The 18,600-nt window shown below is 41.4% G+C and overlaps 1 protein-coding gene across 1 annotated transcript in view; it reads left to right on the top strand.

The window, feature by feature from the left end:
- TMEM132A (transmembrane protein 132A) overlaps positions 1–18,600 on the top strand; it is a 520,664-nt gene that overhangs the window by 308,466 nt on the left and 193,598 nt on the right. Inside the window, exon 8 of the mRNA XM_044082204.1 lies at positions 17,781–17,989. Coding sequence (XP_043938139.1) covers positions 17,781–17,989 — 209 coding nt within the window. The remainder of the gene's footprint in view (positions 1–17,780; positions 17,990–18,600) is intronic.

Here is an 18,600-nt window from a genome sequence, read left to right as displayed (position 1 = left end):
CTTCATGATCAGGTGGGCGATATAGAAGGTTTTCCTAACTACTTTAGCAACATGAGTGTCAAACGAAAGACTACTGTCAACTTGGGTCCCCAGATCCCTGATGACTTTTTCTGTGCTCAGTGGATTGTCACCTATATGGTAGCTAGGGGTAACCTTGTTTTTCCCGAAGGGTATGACTATGCATTTTTTGGCGTTTAACTTCAGGCCATGGCTCTGGCACCAGTTATCCATTTCTGTGAGGCCCTTCTGGAGGATATCTGTGTCAGACAAGGAGTCTGTTTGCTGAGCGAAGGCAGCTTAGATTGGAGTAGGGAGTCATTAAGTTTTTTAGTGATGGGTTATTCTCAGGTTGTTTAAGGATTTTGAAGGCCTCTATGAGTTGGGACTGGTGAAGAAGTGTGTAATAGTGGAAGGAAGCATAGAACTTAGTCAGAAAAGTACAGGCTTAGATCAAAGATCAGTAAAAAAGGGAGATAAATAATTTTGTAGATAAGTAAGGAAAATGAGAACAATAGGGAAGTTTAAAAATGAATGGGTGGACAGAAAAGCGTGCTAAAAACAAACTTACCAAATTAAATGTTTGCGAACGCAGAGAGTGGAGTTTCGTTACATAAAATTAGTAGAAGTGCCAGGTGTAAGGGGGTTGAGCAGTCTGTTCCTAGATGGAAGGGTTATGAAAGTATGCCATAGACTAAAATGAGAGAAGGCAATGGACTCTGTATTCTCATTCCATTTACTTGGAGAACCACTGATTGAAGCTTTTGGATCAGGGTACCATGGCTAAATCTTCCCACCCTGATGTTCTGCTACTGCTTAAAAAGAAATACAGAAAGGTGCAAACTGATCCTGCTGCGGTCCAGCCTCCACTGGATTTCTCCACCGGGTTAGATGAAGAACCTGAGGACATCAGTGTTGCTGTCATTTCCCTCTGACACAGTCCAGTTGGAGGCCAATATGGAGCTGCATACCCGCATATCTGCTGAGGCTGTGCCTATGTTTGATGCACATGTGAAGAAGGAACCATGGCTGATTATTTCAGATTATTTCAGAGGAGCCTAGGAGGGGAGTCTCCAAATACTTGTCAGAGAAAGATGCCTGGCACCCTCATTGAATCTAGGCAGGGGTCTGAACCTCCTAGAATTGTTAAAGCTGATGTTCCTTTAAAGATGAAGCAGAAAACTAAGCATGTGGCTCCTGTGGCTATGGATCTACCCAAACAATGGCAGGATTTTATTCTGGGGCTTTTCAGTGCTCTTATGGCTGTAAAGCCTCCCCATGATTGTCTGTTCCTGCTTCTGCTCCTTGGTTTTCACTATTACTAAGCCTTCTAGAGACTTGATTCCTCTGAGTCATCGACTTACTCCTCTCAGATCCACTCTTCCTTTGCCCTGGGGTAGGAAGAAGAGCATTCTCCTTCTCCTGACTTTCCAGTGAATTCATTGTTTTTTGGGATACAGTGATTCATATGATGGAACACTTCAAGTGCGGACTCTTCCCAGGTTTCTGATGTTCCAAAAAGATACTATGAACTGTTGCAAATAGATTCTCCTTGGCCTTCTGCAGTCCCTCCAGTGTTGACTGCCCTCCTAGATATGTTCACTGCAGCTTCTCAAGCCTCCACTCTCAGCCTCCAGCCCCTAAGAAACCAGACAGGTTGTATAAAGTTCCTGAAGCTCAACAGTTTTTATATAAAAGCCCTTCTTCTGATCCTGCTATTATTCCTGTAAACCATCCAAGTTGCTGACCTTTTGTAACCTTTTATTTTCTGATAAGGACAATCACCCCATGGACAGGTATGGTAACAAAATACATACCTCTGCTACCTTAACTTTCAGGACTGTTAATTACCAGAGCCATATCGTTAGATATGTCCTGGCCCTTGTCTCCCAAAATGGGGGAATTCTGTCTGATTTGCCTGACTCAGAGGTAAGGCTTCTGCCATTTCCCTTTTGAGCTGTGCTTCTCAGGTGGCTCATCATTCAGTTAAATGTAGCTATGATGCTGCTGCTGATGCCTTCTCTAGGACAGCTGCATCTGGATCTGTCTTGAGGAGGAATTCTTGGTTACACCTCCAGGCTCTGCCTGAAGACATCAAGGCCAAATTATTGGATTCTTCCTTAGATAACCAGAGCCTCTTTGGCACTGCTGCAGCTTAATTCTTTAAGACCTTTCAGGATGAAAGTAAATTTATGCGGGATTTGAAACAAATCTTTGTCTCTCCTGTTCCTAAGTTTCTGAGAAATTACCCTTTTAAGCCTCCTTTTGTTTGTAGGCAGTCTAAACAGCCTTCTAGGTGCAAGAGGGCTTTCAGGAGAGTTTTTTTAGACAAGCTTTCTGAGGGTGCTAAGAGTCAAAAGCCTTTTTCCCGTGACAAATCTGTTTCTATTTGACATTCAGCCATTCCTATCCCTCGTTTGAATTTGTCTGCCTCTCAGGTTGACTTTCTTTTCCTGTTCAGGAACAGATGCTTGGGTAATTTCAGTCATCCAAAATGATTATTTTATGGCTTAAAAATCCCTTCCTCCATTCTCAGGCCTTCCTCATAGTTTTCTACATTCTTCTTTGGTTCTGCGGCATCTAGTGGTACAGGAAACTATCCAACCCTATCACCTTTTCTCAGTAGGGAACATGTTTTTATTCTAGGATGTTTCTCTTTCCCAGGAAGGAGGAGTTTTGGAGACCAATACTAGACCTGTCTTTTTTCAACACTTTTCTCAAGATTCCTTCTCTCAGGATGTTGTCTCTTCAGAAACTTTCCCTCTGTCGCGTCTAGAAGCCTTTCTGGTGTCCCTGGATTTGAAGGGCAGTAACCTTCAAATTCCTATTCACTCTCTCTTTGCAAGACATTTTTAGGTTTCTGTTTTTTCCTCTCATTAGTTCTCCACTTTGCCTTTTGGTCTTCCTACAGCTTATAGGTCTTTATCAAATGTCTGGCCCCTGTGGTAGCCTTCATCACACTTCAGAGAATTTAGATATTCCTTTATTTCGATGACCTGAAGTCTCCTCTCAGCAGCTTCTGCTTCAGGAGCTACACTTCACTATGCTGCTTCTGCACAGTGTGGGGTTCGCACTCAGTCTCTAAAAGAATGTACAAATTCCCTGTCACAATCAAGTGTTTCTGGGTTGCAGGATTCTGACCATTCTAGTATTTGCTTGTTTCCCATCTCCCAAGTCCTTTTTGACTGCTTATTTCCAGTGTCTTCTTTCTCTTCCAGTTCTTCTGCAGGGGAGTTTCTCTGAGTTCTGGGATACATGACATTCCCCATTCCCATGGTTCTCTTTGCCAAACTCCACATGAGGAAATTTCAGTGGTAAGTTACGATGGTTTGGCTCCAGCACTGTCACCCACTGGAGTATTTGGTTCCTGCTTACCTTGTCTCAAACATGAGCTCCGCTGGTGGATTCATCATATTTTCCTGAAGCCAGGCCTGCCTTTTCAGGTTGATCTCTGTACTCATGAGCTGTACACGGATGCTTCTGATCCAAGATTAGAGAGCATCCTCCAACAAACAAAAATATCAGGGTCTTTGGTCCCATCAACAACTGACAGACCATGTCAACACCAAAGAGATGAGTGCTCTAATTCTAGCTCTCCAGGCTTTCCACTCCCTTTGGGTTTTAGGTCCTCTAAAGGTTTTGTACAGACAATACCACAGTTGTGTGGTACATCAACAAGCAAATGAGTACAAAAATCTTACCTTCTTTGCAGGCTGGCTCTTCAGGCTTGGGATGTTGCAGTCCACCATCACTTGGTTCTTCGGGCAGTCTATATTGAGCACAGTCTGTTGGCAGACTCTTTGAGCAATTAAAGGACAAATCCTCACAGATTTGTGAAGCTCGTGTTTCTGGACATTGTACATTTGTGGGGTACTCCTCAGGTAGATATTTTTGCATTCCCTTTGAACAAATAACTTCCCCTGTTCCATTCCAGATTACCAAATCCTCTGGCTTGGAAAGTTGACGCCATACCTTTTTCTTGGAAGACGTTTCTCTGTCCCTATCCCCTTCTTACTCTGCTATGAAAGGTCCTGCACAAGATCACATAAGGCACACCCAAAGTCTTTCTAGTGACTCATTTTTGACCCAGACAGCATTTGTTTCCAATCTATTTCATCTCATTAAGGTTCATCACAAGTTATCTCACAGTTTGCATCTTCTCACACAATACAAGGGATTGATCATTTACTGTTGCTTGTCCACCCTTCAGTTGATGCTTTGGGTCATAGGGTTTTGATTCATTTTATGCACCAGTTTTCTCTGGACATGCTTTGTAGTTTTGCAGGATACCAGAAAACTCACTACTAGAAAATCGTATGTGACTAAAAGGAGAAGATTTTCAATTTGGTGTCTCTAATGTGATGTGGACCCTTTTTCTTTGGAGGCTCCTATGGTCCTTTCTTATTTGTATGAGTAGCTAAATTTTGGCTTGGCATATTCATCAATTAAAGTTCATTTGTCAGTCATTTCCACTTATCTGCCTCTAAATCCATCTTTTGCTTCTAGTTTTGATGTTCAACAGTTGTTAAAAGGCTTCCTTCATATTCAGCCTCCAGGAAAGCCAATTCCTTCTCATTGGGACCTTAATTTTGTTCTTGAGAAATTGACCCAGTCGCCTTATGAGCCTGCAAGTTGTTCTTCTTTACAACATTATATTTGGAAGACTGTATTTTGGTGTCTTTTACTTCTGCCAAGAGGGTCTCTGAACTTCAGGCCCTCCTGGCAGTTGTACCTTTTTTTTTCCCCCACAGGGACAGGTTGTCTGTTTGCACCAGTCCTTCCTTTATCCCCAAGGTGCTTAGTGATTTGTCCTTGCATCAGTCCATTTCATCTTCCTTTTTCCCTTCCCCACAGGAATGCTAGGGAGAGGGTTCATCATATCTTGGATTTGCATAGGTTTTGTCTTATTCAAATAATTTCTAAGCTGGTCTATCAGGGAATCTTAGCAGCTTTTTGTTTCCTTTCATGCAAGGAATTTGGGTATCTAAGCAAATCATCTCCTCTTCCTCCTCCTAGATTTTTAAGGTCATTTCCTTTTGCTACTCTTTTCTTGGCAAGCATCTTTCCTCTTGTCCTAGCTCATTTTACCAAGGCAGTGGCCTCTTCTAGTGCTTTTTAAATTGGTCTGGATACTAGATCTATCTTGGAAGCTGCTAATTGATCTTCTGTTCACACTTTCACTAGACATTACAAGTTGGATGTTATTTTTAGGACCAGGGTTGGTTTTGCCAGGGCAACCCTTCACTGGTTTTGGAGAGATCTTCTGTGGCTTCCTCTCCTCCCATACTTGACAGTCATTTTTGTAATCTCGTGGGAGTAAATATAGTAAAGTGGTGCAAGATGTTACCATAGTAGTATATGTCCTGCTTCTCGCTCTTGCAGTATTCTGTCCTGTCCTTCCCTCCTATGCCCTGTTACTTCTGTTGTTTTCCTTCTGGCTGAGGCATCTTTTATCCTCCTCTTGCCTTCCTTCCCTTCCTGGATGCATATGCTGTTACTTTCCTCTGGGGTTGCTCTAGTTCTTTTGGGGCACTTCACCTCTGATGATTAGGCAGTTGTACATCAAATATGTAACTTATGCCTTGCACGTAGTACGTGTGTCTGATGTGGCGCCAGAAGATATAAAGGCTTTGGTGTGATGGCCAGATGTTCACTTGTCCTTGGCAGGATATCCCAGGAGTAAAGAATACTGCAACTGTAAGAAGTACAACATCTACTGCTATGGCAAGATCTTACACAACTGTACTTTATGAAAACCCTGCTTTCATAAAGTTATAAGTAAGACTGAGGCCTTTTTTTCAGTGGGCAAGAAAAGTGATACTATCTTCTGTCATTGTATATAGACAGATGAATGGAGCTAGGCAGATGTGGCATGTGATAACATCAACTACCTTATAAAATTCATATTTTCGAAATGGTAGTATTGTCTGGGGGGGAAAAACTATAAAATCAAGGGAACAGTGTTTGGCAAGGCAAGGCAGCATAAGGTAAATGTAAGGAAGTATTTTTTTACTGAATAGTGGATGCCATTGTTTCTTAATCTGTGATTAATTTTAGGCTGCACTATGTGGTGAGTAGACCAAGGGAACTCATTGTACCTCCTGTTATGGCCACTGTCAGTCGTATCACCCCACCTTTTCTCTAGCTTTGTTCACATGGTTCAGATTGCAGTCTCTCGCAAAGTTCTCTCTCTCATGTTCTGGTACCAAGGCTTAACCTGCAATCTGTTGCTGCTGCTTTGATTTTAGTCCTGAGTTGGACTTCCCAGTGCCAAAATCCTATGTCCTTTGTATGCTGTATTTTGTTGTTAATTTAGCGACTTGTCACTTTTTAGAGTGAACATTTAGTGTTTGGGTAAGGGATGGGTGGTAAGATGTTTGCATGAAAAAAACAGAGGAGGAAGATATGAGGACTATAATTGAAAGAAAGTACTTGGTACATGTTAGAAGCCAGGTGGGGATAGCTTATATACCAAAATGGAAGATTAAGCAGGGAGCAGTCAAATCTTTTTTTGCAGTACTCAGAATTTTATCTAGTTACTTTTTGTACTGGGAGAAATTGGGACTTTAAGAATGCCCTTCCTCATGTGCTACTGAGCTGAAATAAACAAGCAGATCTTTGGTTAGAATGAGCAATGAAAGTATTATAGAAGGCAGCATATGTAAACTACTGCTAAACCTATGTTATGTCACTGAAGACTTCTAAGTGCATTGTTTGCAGAGTAGAATTAAAAAAAATACTGTTCATTCTTTTGGTTAAGTAAGTCTCAGTTAATATTTAAGTTTTGCTCTGCCCATGGGAGCATGAGTTACCATGAATTACACAAATAAGATGCTTTTAGGATTGTTTTTTCCGGGATGGTGTTATACATCAGTATGAATATATGGTTATGCTGATAGAAGACCATTCATTCTACCTCTCTTTCTGTTCTCTTCCAGCTCACCCCTCAAGGAGACCAGTCTGTCTGCCTCTCTTGCAAGTCTGTTTCAGCTCACCCAGTCATACCCTCTTCCATTTCATTTCCGCTGGAATTCTGTTTTTCCATGCTAATTTAAACTTAACAGTTATTGTTAGGCAGCAAACTATTGTATTGGTTGCATTTGATGAATATAAAAAAATATGAAAAATATTTTGCAGGGGAAAGCCCTCCTGTAACTCTTAAATGGTACTACAGTGGAGATAGAGGCAATCTCCACTATTGACAAAAGTAATTTTGGTCAGCATGCTCGGATAATTTCATGCTCCCTGAAACTACCTTCAGTGACCTGACGTGATCCTCACTGGTTAACAGAGTTGCCTCACAGCTTTTTGTTCTTGTGCCCATTTCCTAGATGGGGTACTTACTTTACAGATGTTCTTCTTATTTCACTGTTGCAGTCATTACAATTGGGTTATCTGCTTGCAGTAGCCCTCAGTCGGTCTGATTAGCAAAGTCTTGAGTCCTGCGTCGGTTGCTGTCCCTTCTTCCATGACGTCAGGGGTATAAAACATGCAGCCGACACCATTACATCAGGTTTTTCTTGCCCCAGATGTCAGGTGCCCCCCTAATGGGAAGCAATTAAATCTACAAATACAAGGATATACCTCCAACAAGAAAGCAAATACACCAAAAAGCTTTTCAAGCATAGTAAGTGAGAGTAGAGGTATAGCCAAAAGAAGAAAGGGGGCTGAAGGGAGGGTAACCAGGACTGCAACAGTGATTACACTTGAACATCTACAGTTATGGTAAGTGTACACAACTGTACAATGTTCTTCATGTTTCATTGTTGCAGTCATTACATTTGGGTAGATTCTCAAAGCTAAGGTTAGGAGGAGGAATTTAAATAGAATTAGGACCAGCTATAAGGCCCTGCACGAATGCAGTGGCAAAATCAGCTCTGAATTTAGAGAAAATTGGCAAATGATAATGTTTGGTCCTGGCATTTTTATATTTATCTGCACTTTTTCCAGCACCGTAGTTTTGTTTTCCATAACTGGTTTATAGATTGAAAAGAGCATTCCAGATACAGTCTCACAAACCCTGCTGTGTATGACTGTAACATCACCATCCTTCAAGACCAGTTCTTGAGTTGCATATCCCAGCATGTTGGGCCTTGCCTACTGCTTTCTGACTTTGCTTCTTATAATTCCTTTAAATGTGATAATGAACCCCCCCCCCCCCAATGTCTTTTAGCTAGCCGTGGAGAGGCTACAGATAAGTACAGAGGAAGAACAAGGGAGGTGGTAGTGTGGGGGAGGATAAATGTATTGCAGTTCTGCATGATGGTGATGGTCTTTAATCCAGGCATACCAAAGGCAAACTAGCATGGATACATTGACTCCATGATGCAGAGTGATAAAGGAATGATTTTGCTCCGGAAGATTAAACTGAAAAAGTCGCCTGCTAGAGGGGGTGGAGATGGAGTGGATAATAATGTTTTGCCCATCCCAAATGTATGGGGAGTTCCTCCTGTGGGAAAGAGTCTGATGTGCATTTTAAGCATAAAAGATCTGGACATGGAGTGTGAGTTTCCCAAAAAGTGCACCCCTATGTAGTCAGGCTGAGGAGAATGTGTGGTAGCATGCACTTGTGCTTAGCTTGGCAAAGCAAGCAAGCATTGCATTATACCTTCTGTCTAATAAGGGGAGCAAAGTAGGAGCTTGTAAAAAAAATCTAATGGTGTGGTGGGTAATGAAAAGCTCAGCCATTTCCTTTTGTATCTGTCATATGTGACATCCCCGATGATGGCAAGTAGGATTACAGATTGAGCAACTAAGGGATGAAGGCCAAATGGATTTTGATGAGGGGCTAGTGACTAAAAATAGAAAAAGAAGATTGCAGGGCTATAGAGAGTGGAAGGAAGATGGTGTGGATGTTGGTGCCACCACTATGTTGTGGCCCACATGAAACCAAAATAAGTATTAAATAATTCCTGCGTAAAAGCTGTTTTCAGTGGATAGGATGCAATAGCATGGGTGGATTGACTGTTTTTCCTCTGTATTTATTGTAGATAGCCAGTGCTGTGGTGCAGAGGATAAATTCTGGTTCAAGCAGCCAGAGTTCCTTTAGCAGCTCAGGCATCTGAGACGGCAGGGAGGGGGTGGTACATTTAGAGGAGGGCATTTGTTGGAAGTTGTGAGCAAATGAGAATAATATCCCTCTGATATACTGTCACATGCAGGGATGTGTGGTGGGGAAATAAGGTGATGTCATTAACCTCCCTCAGTATGCAGAAGTGGTTGCTGGCACTGCTGCCCAGGATGCCCTTGGGATATATGCTGGCTCCAGCTCACTTGTAGAAGTCTAGGGAAGAAAGGAGGAACAGGTAGACCTGATGATGGATTAGCACACTGGAATGGCTGGTGGGAATGAAGCAGTTGGGGAGGGGAAAATGTTTTTGTTGTGGATAACTGCAGACTGGCATACCCCCATAAACTTCATTATGTGAGTGGGTGTTCAGCCTTGTTAGTTGGAGTAGAGTTTGGGATAAGAGTATGTCTCCTGCCATTAACACCTCCATTATTTCTAATGGGTTATAAGCCCTCATTCTAGTAAACAAATGACACTCCATGCCCATATTTGCTAACTAGTTTTCAGAAACTGCTTGTTAAGACATATAATTTCTCAAATTATTAATGTAAACAGATTTTTTTTCACCTTTGTTAGTTATCAAGGATGCTGTTAACAAATACTGGAAAACATTTACCCACTTTGGCACTAATGGACAAAGTGATAGGAAATTCCCCACATTATATTTATTAAAGGAATCTTTAAAAATAGATAAAAAGGAGTGCTAAGGTTCCATATAACAAAAACAGTTCTTGTGGGGGTCCTTTCAAGCATGAGATGTGCATCTAGTGTCTGTCCACTAACAAAGCTAAAAGGGTTGAATTTGCGCTACAAATCATGTCACAGTTAAATATGTTGCTTATATATTGTGCATCCAAAGTGCGACACCTGTAATTCTTTGTTTATAAAACAAAGTACACTAGGAGAAAGGACTTACTTTTCCATATATTGTAATTGTGTTTGTGATTTTATAACTGCCCTTAGTAGGCATGCCCGGTTGTCTAAGCAATTTCTACTTTTTTCTTTTTGGAAAATTTTGAACCCAGTGTGAGGAATGGCAACAATGAGGTGAGGCTAGAATATTTTGAACTTAAATAGCAGCTGAGGTTGGATGTAACCTGTATTCCCGGATTGAATAAAACATCATTAGTGTGCTAAAACCTTAGGTTGGCCAAGTTATAAACACATTTATTTATTCATTCATTTTTTGTTTTTTGTTTTTTTTAAGGCAAAACATAATATTAAACTATTAGAACCATACCTATTTAAGTGATTTTTTGTTTTAATAAACTGCTTACTTAAAGGATTTTAAACAGTAACATGATGTATACTGCATGACAGTATTTGTGTTTAATCATATTATCTTTAGTCTAAATACTTTCTGATGAAGTTCTAAGTTGTGTTTGTATGACTGTGCTTAACTGAAGGAATATGTTTTCAGTTTTGAAAGCAAGTTCCTGTTTTTCTGTTTTGTGTCCTGGAAGTACAGTACCTCATTATAATATTAAAAAGAGTCTATTGGTTCAACAAACAGTGTGAGAAGAAGGATGCAGTGTTTTACACACTTCACAGCACCCAACCTTGTATTAGTCATTTTGTGCAAGAAGTCCCTGTGAGGTGAGAAAAATGTATATTTGTCAGGTTAAGTGCACAGATACTTGAAAGTAGGCAGCAACTCTCTGAAAGAGGAAGCAATCTAACAAAGGTTTGCAGTGCCATTGAACAATAACATTTGAATATGTGGAAATTAGTAGTAATTACTCACAATCCATGTTAAAAAAAAAATCACTGACCAGTCCATTCTATTCCCCCAACTTACCTCTGTAACTTTATGTATGCTTGTCCCTTACCCCAGTGGTCAGCAGTCGTTACAATAAACCATGAACAACCCATGAAGAAATCAGGATTCAGTCACTGCCAACATGGCACTAACTTCTTTGAGTGTAATCTGTTTAAATCTCATTTAGTCATAGACGTTTAGTATCTGGCAGCTTGTTGAAACAGTACTCCTGTTCCTGATGACCACATTGTGTCAACTCAGCAGAGTCTACCTGTTTTTTGAAGTGTTGCCTGCTTCAGGGCAAGTAGCTCAAGACAAGGTATGACTGAGCAGTATAAACAACTGCCTTGAAGAATGGCAAGAAAAATGTGGCATGTGATCATAGCAGGGTGGGGATAATATGGCCATAAGCATTAGTTGGCACTTGCTGACCTGAATTTAGTAACAAGGGAACAGATGATTTATCACAGATGTGTATTGTAGTGGTACTTTAAGATGGAAGGAGGTGTGAGATTGAAGGAAGGGAGAGCTGACTGTGATAGTAGCATCTTAGAAATGGATTTTGAATGTTTGGATGTTATAAAAATGCTCTGGAATGGTAAGAAGGATACATCATTATAAAGAATAAGGTCACAGTACAAGAAACATGAGGACAAAGACAGAGGTATTACTGTTTAGTTATGGAAATGATATGGGGACTGTTAAATTGGATGTAATGGACACCTAAGGCATCAGACTGAGGTAGAGGGTATTTTGAAGTAGCAGAATGTTTAAAGGTGGGAAGAGGAGGCAGGTTATAAAAATGAAGGAATACAAAACTTCCATAAATAAATATTGGATATTAATTTTACAAAGTTGTGGAGGGCATGCATGATGGGTTGAATAAAGAGAAAGGAAAAAATGTGGTCACAGATAGTGTTAGGAATATGTTAGAGGAGAAGAACAGGGCTTAGAAGGAATGGGCAGTTTGAGACCTTTTGTAAATCTCTTAACTCTACCCTAGTTTAGTTGTGCCAGGCTTACGAAAGCAAGAAACTCTTGCCTCAGCAAAACAAATGCAATGTTTTTTGGCACTTAGAAATATCTTAGTTATGCAGTGAATTTTGTAATCGTACAGGCCTCACTTGAGGACCTCTAAAAATTGTAGAGTCCATTTAAGTATCTTTGGATCTGGTTAGACCCTTCACTTGCATTTTCCAGTCATAGCCACAGTATTAGAAATAAAATTAACATCAGTGCTTTATAAATGCACTAGCTTTTTCAACCTTCTTGCTAAACACGTTTACTCATTTTTGCACTTAGTTTGGCTGAGGTGCTCCGAGTTTGGTGACCTTAGCCAAAGATCTGGAGTGAATCTGAACTAAATCCAAGGCATCCACTGTGTTCAACAAAAATAAGTATATTTTAAGCTTGCATTGCAGTTTTTTAACTGTATTTTGCTTAATTGCTGCTTTATTTTTGCTGTTTTTACTGCTGTGGCTGTTTTTTTTTTCTGCACTATGAATTTCTAGTTCTTCTGTATTTCATAGCATAGGCTAGATTCAGATTTGCTGAATCTAGGCTGTTTGGTATTACTTAAGTACTAAAACCAGCCATCCTACATTAAGAAGGCCCTCCTGCACCCTTATGGCAGGTGTGTAGACCAGGACTCATCTGAGTTGATGATTGCTGGAAAAAGGCTCAATTTTGGGCTTTCCTATTGGTTAATTTGTGTTAAAACTGTTAAACCCTGCATTTGCGCATAGCTGTGCACCGCTCAGCGGGGTTTAGTTGCAGTGTATAGACTCAAATGCTTAGAAACACAGTTTTCCCTTGATATCTGCTTAGCTCCACTGCCTCTCTGTGCACAATGCAGTTGTGCATTGCTACCCCAACGAGCAACTCAGCTATGCATTCTGAGGCATTGATATGGTCTCCTGCCCTTAGCCCTACACAGAATAGCCGCGTTTGCTAGTCTCGCCCATCCCCACTAGTTACTACAATATATACCTAGCATAATGGACAGACAGTTTCCCACCATTTCTCCAGTGACCCTGATCGATATGGGCATCCTCAGGCAATGTAGTAATTGTCTCATGTATACTAGCAACCACTTGCTCCTAAAACAAACAAATACAGTATGAGAGATGTAACTGTGCCATCCTCTCACATAACATTTTACAAGATGTTAGGTTGTCAGCACACGCAAGTCTCCTCTCACAAAAGATAAGGTCAAGACACATAAACCTACATAGCGGAGGTACTTACCAGGAGCCTACCAAAAGACCAGAGACCTCCCAAATGCAAACAACATATACATACTGGTACACAAACAGAATCCACCAGCACACATAACACACATGTCAGTGTCTCAGCATTAAGCCCCTAAGGCAAAACACTGCAAAACCTAATGTTCTGGTCGTAGGCGACTCAGTAGTGAGACACACAGATGTCCACTTCACCAGGTTGAATAAGGAGAGGGTCATAGTCATGTGCCAGGATCTGTTAAATCACACATGCACTTGAGTCGCTCAGCAGCTAGTACTGTTATAACTCTGTCATAGCACAAGTTGGTGTGAATGACTTGAGACATACCTCTCTTGATTATATGAAGAGAGTCATGACGAACTCTCATATTATGTTTCCCAGGCAGGTATGTCCCTAGCCCTAAGCGGCATTCTACCTTCACCCAGGATGAAGCCACAATGCAGACAAAAAAATGATTGATTTCAACAACTGGCTTAGCTTTTGGTGTCACTGCATGAGGATCCAGTATCTGTCTGCCTGGGAAGACATAGTCAATAGTCCATGCTGCTTTGCAAGAAATGGCCTTCACCTGTCTCCTCAAGGCTTTTGGATACTGGAAAAGATGCTTGCCTCCCCCATAGTGCCTTTTTAGGCAATGTCAAAATAACAGAACTTCTGACATAAAGAAATCCAGTAAAGACAAACTCTGGGTCATCCTGCTTAATGCTAGGAGCTTAAACAGGAAACTGCACTCCCTTGAAGCACTCCTAACCTTGGAAGATGCTGACATTTGAGCGGTCGCAGAGACTTGGTTCAAAGCTGCTGAGAGCACCCTTGGCCGTACAAGGCTTCAGTAGCTTTCACATGTTCAGACCCCAAAACAAGTGTGAAAGATCCAAAGGTCGAGGTGTAGCCATCTTTATTAAATCCAAGTGCATCTCGAGACTAGTGAAATAGCACAACTCTGTTGAGCTATTCCAGGTCCAATTAACTATAGGTAAAATGCCCCTCCACATCATCACTAGGTACAGGTCCCACATCATGAACCAGGAAAAGCACAGTGCCTACTTGGACTTGCTAGAGGCACTCACTAATCAGCCAAACACCTTGGCTATGGGATATTTCAACTATCCTTCCATCGATTAGGTACTTACATGAGCACAAACAGGATCGCTATGAGGTTCCTGGACTTAGTTAATTCAGATGCCCTGGAACAGTTGGTCCACACCCCCACAATGGGCTCAAATGTCCTACACCTAGTACTCACCAACATGGGGGGGTCACTGCACTACCCCATGTGTATTGCCCTCCCTGGTAGGGTCAGACCATAAATCTGTCTCGTTTTGATGTAAAGATAAAACCTGACACCCCTACAGGAGTGAAAAAATCAGAAAAACTTTTCCAAAGCAAACTATTGCCTGCTAAGTGATGGCATAAAAAGTTTCAAAGCCCCTGCCAACATAGCCAATGATGACTTCTATGCATAGGAATACACAAAATGCCCTATACAGGCACTTAAACAAATGCATGGACTCAGCTGTACCTAACAGGAACAAGACAAGGTCTTTCCGAAGAAAACAAGCCACCCTGGAGGACTGCAAGTATAAATAAGCTGTACAACAAAAGAAAGAAACTGATGTCAAAGAACAGGAGGGAACTTACTCAGCAGAGGAAGAATACCCTCCACAGCTTGAACAAACCAATCAGATATCTTTTTAAGTCCTCTAAGGCTAGCTATGAGTCTAAATTAGCATCCATAGCTAAAGGCAATCATAAGACCTTCTTTAGCTACAGCCAAAACCTAAAGGGGAATGCCCAGCTGTGTGCCGAACTTATAGTGGACTGTACCACTCACACTAAACCTGAAGAAATTACTATCCTGCTAGCCGACAGATTTGGCAATAACTTCACCCCCCTGTCCCCACCAGACATACCCCAAAGCATTCCTGACACCAGTCCTCTACCAAGCATCTCCAAAGAGCAAGTCATACAAGCACTGTCTAAGGCCAAAAACATGACCTCTGTGGGACCAGATAACATCCCAGGATGCTTACTAAACAATCTAAAACAAGATCTAGTGAAACCACTCAGTACTCTCTTTAACCATAGCCTGAGAACTCGCTTTGTCCCAGCAGAGTGGAGGACAGCAACAATAATCCCCTTGCACAAAGGGAGTCCTTCAGCTGATCCTAGGAACTATTGACCCGTAAGCCTAACCAGCCTTATCAGCAAGGCCATGGAAAGAATCATCATGGATCTTACCCACAAGGACATAGGTGACCTTTAGACTCTTGATCTGACCCAGTTTGGTTTTGTCAAATGTAGATCTTGCTTATAAAACCTATTGGACTTCTTTGACAATACCACCAAAGCCCTGGATGAGGGCAGAACAGTACATACCACCTTTCTTGATTAAGCCAAGACCTTTGAGACAGCTTCTTATTCAGGTGTCATAGAGAAACTCTCCCAGCTGAAGATTAAGCCATACATTACCAGATGGGTAGCCAACTAGCTCACCAACAGAATGCAAACTGTCAAACTTGGGGAGTCCACCTCTAACTGTAGACCAGCGACCAGTGTGGTACCACAAGGGTCTGTGCTGGGCCCTCTACAGTTTGGGATTTATTTCTCTGAAGTTCAGGTGAAAGTAGATGGCCTGTGGCTTACCATTTTTGCAAATGACTTTAAACTGGAAGCAATCAGAGTCACCCAATGATGTTAACATACTACAGTAAGGGCTGACACAGACAAATGATTGGTGCCAAACTCACAGACTAAAACTTAATGCAAAAAATGACTCATTATCCCCTTTGGCAAAGAAGTAGCCCCTGCTAATTACGATACAGATAGCACCCCTCTAAGCTCAAACTTAGTGGTGCGAGACTTGGGAACACAGGTTGATAGCAATTTAAACTTCAATCGCCATGTGTCCATAGTGGTAAGAAAAGCATTCTATGTTGTGCATCTCATAAATAAGGGCATCACATCCAAGACCAGGAAGGTTATAGCTCCACTGTACTCGACCCTTATCAGACCACTAATTGAGTACAGTGCTCCCTTCTCTATGTACCTCACCAGACACCTGCAGCAACTGGAGACAACACAGAGGTTTCTAACCAAGAGAATCCATGGCATCCAAAACATGACATACATGGGAAGAATGAAAGCCCTGTCACTGTACTCTGTATCATAAAGACTGCTGAGAGGCAACCTGTGCCTGGCCTACAGAACAGTCTCGGACCCTGCCATAATGGAAATGCTGCACATCTGCAAATCAAATAGGACAAGAATAGCTCACTCTAGGGATCTCAACGTAGCTTGGCGACATTAACAGAATATGCTGGAGAGACAGATACATGTCCCAGCGATTGCCACTCCTCTGGAATAAGGTCCCACTCCATGTGAAGTAGAGCTCCTCAATGACCCTATTCAAGCACAACCTTGACTACTTCATGGGTGACTGGAAATTCACCCCAGGGTGGTACCTATGTCCTTCATGGACAGGGGCAGTCACTGCTAATCACAGAATCACTGTGCTAGCAATGACAATATAACTATGGTCAATAAGGGTACTTGAGTTTTTACATGGCTAGGCTTGGAAAGGATCTAGGGCCTTTAGCCTAGTAACCTTCTATGAACACAACTGAATTGCCAGTGACAGAGGAGTACTTCTAACTATCCTTGAATACTGCCTTCATATTGCTGGCTTGACCTCCTTAGAAGTCTAAAAACTATGGCCAAGGCAGACTCGCATGCCTTACTTCATTGTTGGAGATAGCAGCCTCCATTATTGTATTTAACTCAAACAGGCTGGCTGGTTTCTTACTGCCCAAAGGATTTACTTTTCTCATTAGCACAGTCCTGCACAAAATTCTTTGTATAGACCAGTAGAAGGCCTTACCTGGCCTCTTTTATCAAACAATACTCCTGGTCTTTCACATCTTCTGACTCTGTTGCAGTTTTACTTATCATCCCACTTTATTCACTTGTCTGTTGGCTAGTCTATTGGTAATTTACCCCATAGCAACCCATCCTTTCTTCCTTCCCCAAGCAGCTTTAATTTCCCCCACATCAGCAATATAGGTGCCCTGGGTTTGTAAAATGTCTAATTTTATTGACTGTCTTTATTTATGGTAGAATACCTGCTCAACAGCATATTTTCATTAGTAGTATAATATAGTATGTATATAATTGCATATTTTTTGCATTGCACTGATATTTTCACATTACTAATAACCGCACATTACTGTCTTTCTGTTTTTGCGTAGTTGTTCATTAGTGTGCGTCATTATTGTTTTTTAGGTATGTGAGGGAGAGGAAGTAGGTGGTGGTGGGTTTGAGATTACTGAATTTAAAGACAAAGGCTATGAAGGAACGAGGTTAGGGAGAATGGCCTGAGGAGCACCCAGAATATGTCGGAGAGGTTATGTCTTTCAGCTAGTCTAATTTTGTGGACAAGTTTATCTCAAAAATAATACAAAGTTATTAGTACTAAAAAGAATGCAAATATCAATATTAAAGGATAAGCTAGGGGAGTTGTCAAAATTTACTGGTGGAGGAAATGATCTTTGCCATTTCAGGACAAGAGCACTTGGTTTTGCCATCATGACATGGCTTCAGAATATTACTGAAGAAATGGAAATTCATGCACTTTTGAAATTCTGGTGGAAATTTGTTGCTCAAGATGGAATTATTTACAAGCTTTTATTGAAAATGTTTGTTTTCCAGGTTTCTGAGGGTTGTGACTATGTTTTTGTGAGTGGCAAGGAGAGCCATGGCGGTGAAGACATCACTGTGGAATTTACATATGAGCATCTAAGTGCATTGCTACATCTAACTGTCTGGGTGCCTCGTCTGCCTCTACGCATGGAGATCTCCGACACCACCTTGAGTCAGGTGAAGGGCTGGAAAGCACGTACGCATTCAGAAAAGAGGTAGCGTATCCTCATTGTTTGTGGTTAAAGATGTAATGCAGAATGACATTTTTCAGTTCTTCTCGTGTACTCTGAAATCTCAACCCAAAGTGAATTTGTTTTCAGGGGCTGTGCAGTCTAATATACTGTATAATGATACCACCAAGTGATCTGCTTGAAACCTGTGCAACAGATGGTGACTTTCTAGCTGCATACTTTAAAGACATGGCTTTCTGTAATGTACTATTTTTGCTGCTGTTGTGATAGCTATTACCAAGCAGCCCCCCCCCCCCCACACATGTAATTTTTTTCTTGGCACCTGTACTGCACCACTGAGGGATGGTGGTCCAGGTATGATCTTTCACATTCCCCATTTGCCATTGTTCTTGTTATTGATCTGTAGTTACTTCTTTATAGGGTGTATTCCTGCCTTTCTCTTCAGAGATCACCCTCCACATCCATTTTTAGGTCTTAGTAATGGAACAGAAGAAAAATCCCTCTCAAGATAATTTCTCAGAAGGGTCTCAGTTGAGGTAATGGCTTATCTTTGTTCACAATCTGCAACACAGTGCCATCAGGTAATGGCTTATCTTTGTTCACAATCTGCAACACACAGTGCCATCAGTTTTACACAT

This window comes from Protopterus annectens, chromosome 9.part0 (genome assembly GCF_019279795.1).
Source record: "Protopterus annectens isolate FY-2018-M chromosome 9.part0, PAN1.0, whole genome shotgun sequence".
In the NCBI taxonomy this organism is placed as follows: Eukaryota; Metazoa; Chordata; order Ceratodontiformes; family Protopteridae; genus Protopterus; species Protopterus annectens.
The sequence above is the reverse complement of the archived record's forward strand: the minus strand, read 5'-3'. Positions and strand labels throughout refer to the sequence as shown.